General features: G+C 38.3%; 1 protein-coding gene across 3 annotated transcripts in view; it reads left to right on the top strand.

The window, feature by feature from the left end:
• The first annotated feature begins 1,567 nt into the window (after nucleotides 1-1,567).
• Nucleotides 1,568-9,564, top strand: part of hipk3b (homeodomain interacting protein kinase 3b) — a 45,711-nt gene continuing 37,714 nt past the window's right edge. For 2 of the 3 annotated variants that reach the window (XM_026170059.1, XM_026170051.1), the window contains exon 1: nucleotides 1,568-1,940. In XM_026170059.1, the coding sequence (XP_026025844.1) occupies nucleotides 1,868-1,940 (73 nt within the window). In that variant the 5' untranslated portion in view covers nucleotides 1,568-1,867. Of the gene's footprint in view, nucleotides 1,941-1,961; nucleotides 2,364-9,564 lie in introns of those variants that run through there. The other variant, XM_026170070.1, reaches the window with a different exon arrangement.

Here is a 9,564-nt window from a genome sequence, read left to right as displayed (position 1 = left end):
CTATAGGCGGCCTCTAGTAGTCTAGTAGTCAGTCAGTTTACAAATACTAACTTGTACCTCGACCCCTAGGCTTATTAATCCTTTTTGTGTAGATAAAAATACATACATAAATTAAAGCAAATCCGATGTTTACTGAAATTGCAGAAGATATGGCAATCAGTAAAACAAAGCTTGTTTTGTGCTGCAGACTGCTGGCCACCTCACTGGCCAATAGGGGGAGACAAACGATAACCATCGAGAGCGCGCACTTTCATATAACCGTCTGGCAAAATCCAAGCAGACCAAAGCAAAAGACCACAGAGCCAGATCACGAGTAGACTGCTACCTTTTTTTTTTCTTCTTCTTTCGTCCATACAAACTATTTCAGCAACAGCAACGCCGTGTTCGGTCTTCAGTGCTAAAGGAATTGATATACGGGGCCTTCTGCACATGTGGGTTCTTCTGATTACCCCCATTATCATCCCAGCTGTCCTCACCCAAGATAAACCAAGTTAGACAAGAGGTGTTCACACCTGTTTTCCAGCTGACCGGGCAGGCTCTGTGATTTGTTGTGTGTGACTCGGGTGAGGACAGATGAGGACTGACAAAGACAATTGCCTTTTGGTGGATTACATTATAGCTGGTCGACTCAGACACAAGGGGCTTATGGGCAGCTTTTTTGCCAGCTGGGTGCCTCCTGCCTGTCTGAGTAGTAGATTTCAGCTTGTATTTCCTTTGAAGGCTAGTCAGCATGTTTTTGGCATCACTAGTCCTACCTTTCATCATATTGATCTAGATTTCATATCTCTTCCAGGATCAGAATTAGAAAAAAAAAACTGTTATTGCTGGTCTTTTCACAGCAGATCAGGCGAGCAGTACAAATTAAGATAAAAGGAAAAAAAAAGTCAGGAGTGGAATGAAGATGTGCTTGGACAATCGGTTAAGCACCTTCTATCTGGGGCATTAGGGGTTGTGTCAATGTGAAGCCTAGAGTAAGTACTAGCTAGCTTATTTTTAGAACACATGATAGAAGGGTGGCTAAAAAGAGGATGCTGCTGCCTTTGGATTGTACATTTTCATATTCTATTTTTATTATTTTCTTCTAACTTTACTAGGCTATAGTAAGTATGCTGCTGACACTTTACTAGAGGAACAAATCATGAAGCAATCACATTAACAATTCAAACTTTATTGTTATTATTCTGAATATATGTAACCAAAAGTTGGAAATTGTATTTCACATTGTCATTTATTGATGTTAGCTATATATCCATCTCATCCTGGCAAAACCCGAAGGGGGACTATAGTATTGCATTAACACTTTGCCTGTGCTTTATTATACTTCAAATGTAAGCTACATCTCTGTGTTCATTCTTTTGTTCCTCTCATCCTTCTCACCCCCTTTGTCTTTATCATGTATGTTGTCAGTAATTTTCAGTATACCTTATTTCTTTTTATGAAAAAAAAAGCTCCCCATTGTAGTGTACTGTTTTCTGTCTAACCGACTTCCCAGAAACGAACCAGTGAATCCCCCATCTTTGCACCTGCTCTGTAATCGTTTAATCTGGACTGGCCAATGCCGTCAGTTCGCAAACATTCGCATCCAGTTCCTAGAGAAAAGAGACATGTTAGAGGCTGGCAGGCCCGCGGAGCGGTGCGTCTAGACAGGGTAACGGACACCCTTTACAGAGATGGGCAACGCTGCCCAAAGAAGACGGAGACGCGCTTGAATTGTGTAGCTACGACGTGGGTTCGGTGTGGTGTTTCTGGAAGCTCATATGCAAGAGTTATTTAGTGTTTAAAATGTGGGAGATGGTGGCGTTACCGAGAGCGAGCTCTCCCTTCCTGTCGTCTAGGACAAGATGGCAGCAATGCAGGCGAACTGTACATGGTATGGATTTATAAGTCCATAACATGTTCAGAGAAGCCCTGGATTATACTTATAGTGACTCTATGTGAAGGTAAGCAGCGGGGTGGTGGGAAGGCTATTTTTCTGTGGTGTTTATTTAGCCTAACCTTTGAAATGGTAGTCTAAATGTGACGCAATACTAAGTGACAACTTAGCTACAAACTTAGCTAGCGAGCTTTTGCCTTTATAACCCAATATGTAAGCGTACCTTTCGTGCGCAGGTAGTTCCCCCAGCACTTTGGATATTTGATTGGTTAAACCTGAATTAATTTTCTCTTTTAGTCAAACTGCAGTGTTATTATGTGCAAATTATTGGCGTGAGTGCCAACACTGACGCGTTTGCTGTTTTCAGTGTTGTCACGGCGACCAGTTGATTTCTTTTAACTCAAGGTCGACTCGTTTAGCTTTGGAAACTGCAATCGTTTGTTCTGTTAACTAACTCTAACTGGACGATAAGGATCGTGTGACTTAAGTAGTGAGTGCTGTGTTAGTTAAGGTTACATTGGGTTTCGCCTGTGAGTCAGCTAACATATGCTAGTCAAAGATTGTCCAATAATGTTAATACTTTATCATAATCAGGCATGGCAAAAATAAGCAGACTTTATGTACAACCCAGTCATACTTTTTGGTTTAAATTTGTACCAGATGTATGGCAGTGCCACGTGTTGTTAAATTGTAGTTAACTGGAAGTCTAATTGTGATGAAGCATTTGAAGTGTCTCTGTCATTTTCAGACGTTTATGTTTTTCGGTAATGATGATCTAGAAAAAAACCCTTTCAAGATAGAATACTAACAACAGCTCATTGAAGTGCACCCAGACTTGCGTTTTCCTGGACCAAAAATATGAAGCTGTTTTTGTCAGCAGGCATAAACACGTTGGAAGAAAAAAGGTTTAAGAACCCAAAGTATCAAGTTAATCATACAGTATATCTGTAATGATCTGCTTGGTGTTTTGCCGCATTGACTGTGGTGGTTTTGTGTTAAATATAAAGATTAGGACGTATAAGTGAGTTCCTTTGTGTGATCCAGCAAAATTAAAGTGTGCTGTGTAATTGTAGGCAAGATTATTTGAACAGCCAGCTATTTATGTGGCAGCAGCCATAGTGAGGTTCCTTCTCCTTTTAAAACTCAGAGAAATTCAATACCCAGACTGTGGCTTGTAAAGCTAATGTACTTTCCCTGCCTTACAGTTTCTTTTTCTTTTTACATTGCCAGTAACACTTGTCTGATGTAAATAGCATCAAGTGACTATCCAGTAATGTGTTGCTCATTTGGTTATGAGTAACTTAGATAAACTAGTCTTTAAGTTTCACAGCCTATTATAATACCTTGGTGACGTTACCACCAGTGAGCACTTGTGAGACTCAGAGTAAACTTCAGCACTGCACTGCTATTTTTTTGTGAATTTTTTTCTCCCCTCGATACTCTTGTCTGCTGATTATGTCTGTGTTCTTCACTTTATCAGTAGCATAGAAAGGCCACTAATGCATGGCTGTGGGTGGCAATGATGGCAGTAATGACAGATGAAAGTCAGGCCAGTAAATAACATAACTAGTGGTTTACCTTACAGTAATTGGTATTAGTGAGCAATTTTGGTTGGTGAGTGAGGGAATAATGACTGCACATATCTACTAAACCTGGGGCAACTGGTTATCTGTTTTGCACTGTGGCAAGCTTAAAGACCGGTTCTTGGGTGATGTTATCTTGAGGTGTGGGTACAGACAAGAGGTAGTAAACGGTTACGCAGAGAGATGTGGTGAGGGAAACATCAGTCTTCACTCTATCTTAACTGAAGTAATTGCTTTATTGTCTCTTGCCAATATCATGCACATACAGACAGCATCTTCTCAAAATGGCCCCCAATCCATTTCCTGCCCACTTTAAATACTCTAAAGACCACGCCTTCTCAATTCAGACTGGCCTATAAAAGAGCTGCAATTGGCCTCCTCTTTACTGGGAAAACAAGATGGCCACCACAGAGGTAACCTGCAGAACACTTTGTTACATTAGTGCTTCCTAGCATAAACAAAACGGAGTGATTGAGTGTGTACGTAAGAGACCACCATGACATGAAGAAGCTGTGATGTAGACTGAATTGCAGAAGTGTTGGGTGGTAACTGTGTGTTATCTCAAAAGTAAACATCTATTACAGCTCACAGGGGATAATTACCAGTGATCTGGTCAAAACCTTTATTTTATTTACATTTCAGTTGCTTTTGTTCAGAAAGTGGAGAGGTAAAATAACTCTCTTCTAGTCTATAATGGCTTAATGAGTGTAAGACCTTGTGGGTGGCTATGATAAACGATTACCTGATAGAAGTAAATTCTTATTTTTGTCAGTAGTATTTTCTTGTGTAACTTAGTTCACAAGATGCAATAAGGCAGTGGGTAATTTTTAAGAGAATGAATGAAGTGAATGGAAAAAATGGGGGATTGCTCTGTAATTGACACCATAATGAATCTCTTCATTGTAATAGTTAACTATACTGCGCATTGCCTACTAACTGGAGCTATTTCAACAAGAAGACTGCTAAATGATAGTCATAAGTTCACAGTTGAGAAATCATGAGGTCACATGCTTTAGGAAATGGAGAGGCTTTTTATCTAATGAGCATACAAGATCAAGTTCACGAGACACAGCACCACACTGTGCTGTGAGGCTGTAGGCCTGCAATATAAAACAGCAATGACTGTTTAATTCTCAAGCTTATATGGCAAAAGCAGAAAGTTGGGTTGGTTCAAAGTAGGTGTTTTTATTTCCACAATGACCATCTGTATTTACCTTCATCATCTGATGAGAACATGTCTGTTTTTGTTTCATGCATAAACATTCATATTCTGGGTCCTGTTTGGTAAAAAGTAGCCATAACGAGTTTGTTCTTTAAAGTTGGTCTTAAGAATGAGAAATACTTTATTTATCTAATATTTGGGAAATTATTTTGTTACAACTGCCGGTAGCACATCTGACAAGAAATGCAACTACTTGAAAAATTTTTTTAAGCAACACTGTTGTTTAAACTTCGGTAGATCAAGATGGAGAAAAAAGACACAAGGGATTAAATGTTACCACTTTCTGCCAATTCATAATAAGTATAATTATTATCTGTTATTAGTCATCAGACTTGAATCGTGTGTTTTGAAGAGGACTGGTGTTTATGCTTGGTGTTACACTGTTCCCCACTAGAATAAAAAGTTTATATGGTTCAGTTTTGTTTAAAAACTGTAGCTGATTTAGTCAAATATTTATATATAAAAGGACTTCTGTTTTACAGATTTTTTTTTTTTCTTTGTTTGTTTGTTTTTGATTTTGGTACAGTAAGCAGAGCTTCCTAACAGAATGTTGAAATGATGTTTTGATATGCTATATGACAAACAGCCACACTAGAGGTCGGCGATATAGTCGTAAAATTATATTGCAATTTTTAAGAAAATTTGTGATATTTGTGACAATATAGGGAACAAAATTACTGAACTTTTTTTTTTTATTAGAAATTTTAAGTAAGCGCATAAAAAGACTGCTTAACACTTATAACAATTATATAACAATATAAAGTAATTAAAATAAATATCCTTTTAACTTGCCAGGAGCCTGTACTTAATAATAATAATAATAATAATAATAATAATGATAATAAAACTAAAAAATATTTGCTATTTTAGATTGTGGGTCAAGCTTAAAGCTACTTAAAGCTCTATTTTTTTTTCCACTGTGTAATTGCATCAGTAATTGCCAGCCACTGCTTGGTCTCTCTGTTGTATTGAGTGCTGTTATATTTGTTTATATTTGGGTCGCACATCATCAGCTGCTAGCATCTCCTCTGTCATAGCCTGGTTGTACTTGTTGGTGTGTTTTTGTCTAAAGTGGTGAAATGCGTTCATCGTGTCTTATCCAAACTTGTCTCATTGTTGTGTGCCCTAGGGAACGCAAATCCATGGCATTGCTATTAGGGTTGCAACGATTAGTCGACTAGTCACGATTACCTCAACTATTAAAATCGTCAACGACTAATATAGTCGACGTGTCGTTTGAAGCTTTGTGAGATCCCAAAAGACGCAGGAATAAGTAGTAGGATTTTAGAGTGTAATAATGGACTGAAACAGAAGATGGCAGCACTGCATGTGCAAGGATGCCAGCTGCCGTTAAACCTCGAAGAAGAAGCAGTGTCCGGTGTCGTAGCTGTGTCCAAATTCAGGAATCGGATCCTCCTGTGCCCACATTTGTAGGCGCCACAATGAAGACTGTCCAAATTCGAAGACTCAGACAAATGCGGCCTTCATTTCCCTAGATTTGAAGGATGGGTCGGGTGTATACTTCATGGCCCAACCTATCCCAGAATTCATAGCGCGGCCCTGCTCAATTTCCAGCAATGGCGGCAGCTAGTTAGTTTTAATATTACTCTTATTATTCTTTCTGGGTCACAAAATAAATGTTTAACATATTTTCAGGCGAGAATGTAGCTGTGCAACCCTCAAATATCTGCTCAGTTTATCAAGACACCACATATTTTCGGAGCGCTTACCCACCAGCTCGATAGCTAGCCGGGGTTCAAGGCTCACTAGAGCCCATGAGAACACCGGACTCCCAGCAAATCGTTTTCAAACCCACCGCCGTCTTTCGCTACTCAGGTTAAACATGATATATAAGTCACTTAGATAACTTAAAAATATTATTGTTTGGCTTTTTTCAGTATTTTATTTGTTCCTGAGTAAATCGGTTTGGCTGAGATTAAAGTTATAGTTTTTACACAGCTGAATAAACGTCAAGCAGACAACTGATTATCAGAAGTGTGAGATGCTCGAGAATATACTGCGATGTCCTGTTATATTTTAGATAGCAAGAAGCAGATGGCCGAGTTTATTAAACTCCACCGAAACAACCTGCAAATTTCATTAAAATGTAATAAACTATCATCTTGTCTTTATTTTTAGTTAGCACATACCTTAAACACTTAAAGCTGTAAGCTAATGATAGTTATATAAGAGCAGATGCATGCTGGTGCAATAAGCTGTACGTTTTACGTCCAATGGATGCATGATCTGATTAGTCGACTAATTGCAAAAATAGTCGGTGACTAGTCAACTATCAAAATAATCGTTTGTGGCAGCCCTAATTGCTATAGCAACGATATCGCAATACAACATTTTTAAAGCACAGAAGAATTTATGCTGTTATTGTTGCTAATGGTGTGTGAACTGCCACAAATAGCGTGTATAGTTCCCAATTCTCTTCCTGCAGCACTTTTATGTTTACATGATTGTTGAGGTGTCCTAAGCTGCATCGTTATTAAAAAAAAAAAGTCATTAGTGTCACTCGATGTTAAGCTGTACCATTTCTGTTCTTATCTGATTATAAAGAATAAAAATAATACTCAGGAGAGGAAATGATAGCTGTGGAAAAAAATATTGATGAACATCATGTTGGATGGCATTCATAGTAAAACAAATGTTTAAATTTACGTTTAAGTGAACACAGGGTTTTTGAAAGAAGATTAGTGCTTGTATATAGCCTTCATATTCAAAATCTGAAATTTAAAAAAAATTGTCATGTTGTTATCTTCTGCAAAACACTGACGGTCTTAATCTGTCATCTCACCTATTATGACTTCAGTCAGTACCATTTGTTCCTTTTGGCCAGCTGTCTAGTGTTTATTTTCTTTTCCATTTAATTTTGAGTAGCTCGGGGTCAAAAGTTTAAATGTGAGCAATTACTTAGCAGCTCATGCTTGCTGAAAAGGTTCTGCAGCTTTGAAGGATGTAATGTAATGCCACAGGAGGAGCGTCACAGCTGACCAGGGGAGTATCTGGATTCAGATGGTAATAATAGCAGCAGCTGCCATTTCTTGCCTTAGATCATTAGCCTTGACAACTAAGGCTGTCTGCTTTTACAGCCTTGTGGTATGCTCCTCCAACTTACTTTATATAGTGATTGTAATTTTGTAGGCATCCAAATTAAATCAATCTTAGTTTCCTTTGAAATCGAGTTCTAGATTGAAATTACTGGAAGCTCACATCCAAATCCAGACATCCTAATTGTTCAGTTGGGCTCCAAGTGCTGTCTCCTGTCTTGGGACTCCCATCAATTAATGTCTCAAATCACAATGCACAAAGCTGAAACTGAAAGTATAAGTATTTCATATGAGGGTCAGGAAGAATATTGTGATCATGCTGGCTAAACAGTGTAAAACTTGACTGAATAATGGTCTCAGAAATGTCAGTGGTGTTTTGTTTTTGTTTTTTGCTGTGAATCGCTACATTGTATGTTTAGTGGTTGCATGTGGTTACATTTGGAATACTTGCATAGTTGTTAAACAAACAGTGGAAACACGGAGGTCATCCTTTTGTAATGTTGTCCACTTCTGTACAGGATTCATAAAAATGGAGCTCAAAGATGGGTTCGATAAGAGTAAGAATTGATCTACCAATGCATTTTTCATTGTGTTGGGAAGTATTTGGTTACACAGGTGACTAATAGGAAGTGTTCATAAATTGACATTAGTCTTGAGTTTGAACTTCAAGTATCTTGCAGTTAGTTTGGGTGTGTCACTTGTGCTTTTGACCCCCTGGAAACTTGAGCCCTGTGTGCAGAAACAACTCTGAAACAGTAATTGTAAATAAACTAACCTGCGTATCTGGGACAGATCAGTATATGTGTAAAAGCAAATAAAATATAGACCTAGTGTGGTTGATGAATAGAGAAAAAATAATATAGTATTTTTGCAAGTGCTAAAGTAAGTCTTGGAGGTCTCACCTGGGATACTTTAAATCGCGTTAACAACATTAAGCCCCCGATTACGTTACAGCGACACGACTAAGACTGTCCAAATTCAAAGACGCCAACAAATGTGGCCGAGAAATGCGGCCTTCATTTCCCCAGATTTGAAGGATGGGTCGGGTGTATACTTTGTGGCCCAACCTATCCCAGAATTCATAGCACGGCCCTGCTATGAATGTTGTTGTTTCCAACAATGGCGGCAGCTAGTTAGTTTTAATATTACTCTTATTATTCTTTCTGGGTCACAAAATAAACGTTTAAAATATTTTCAGGCGAGAATGTAGCTGTGTAAACTTCAAATATCTGCTCAGTTTATCAAGACACCACATATTTTCAAAAGCGCTCTGACGTTTTCGGAGGCGTCTGTTACCCACCAGCTCTATAGCTAGCCGGGGTTCAAGGCTCACTAGAGCCCATGAGAACACCAGACTCCCAGCAAATCGTTTTCAAACCCACCGCCGTCTATCGCTACTCGGGTTAAACATGATATATAAGTCACTTAGATAACTTAAAAATATTATTGTTTGGCTTTTTTCAGTATTTTATTTGTTCCTGAGTAAATCGGTTTGGCTGAGATTAAAGTTATAGTTTTTACACAGCTGAATAAACGTCAAGCAGACAACTGATTATCAGAAGTGTGAGATGCTTGAGAATTTACTCCAGTGTCCTGTTATATTTTAGATAGCAAGGAGTAGATGGCTGAGTTTTTTAAACTCCACCGAAACATTCTGCAAATTTCATTAAAATTTAATAAACTATCATCTTGTCTTTATTTTTAGTTAGCACTAAAAATTAGGGCTGCTCAATTAATCGAATTTTAATCACGATTACGATCTGGGCTTTCAACGATCATTAAAAATGACTGAGCCGATTATTAGCCCCTCCCTCATGCTTTATTCTCACG

Source organism: Astatotilapia calliptera, chromosome 1 (genome assembly GCF_900246225.1).
Source record: "Astatotilapia calliptera chromosome 1, fAstCal1.2, whole genome shotgun sequence".
In the NCBI taxonomy this organism is placed as follows: Eukaryota; Metazoa; Chordata; class Actinopteri; order Cichliformes; family Cichlidae; genus Astatotilapia; species Astatotilapia calliptera.
Note: the sequence above shows the minus strand (reverse complement) of the source record. Positions and strands in the feature narration are given on the sequence as shown.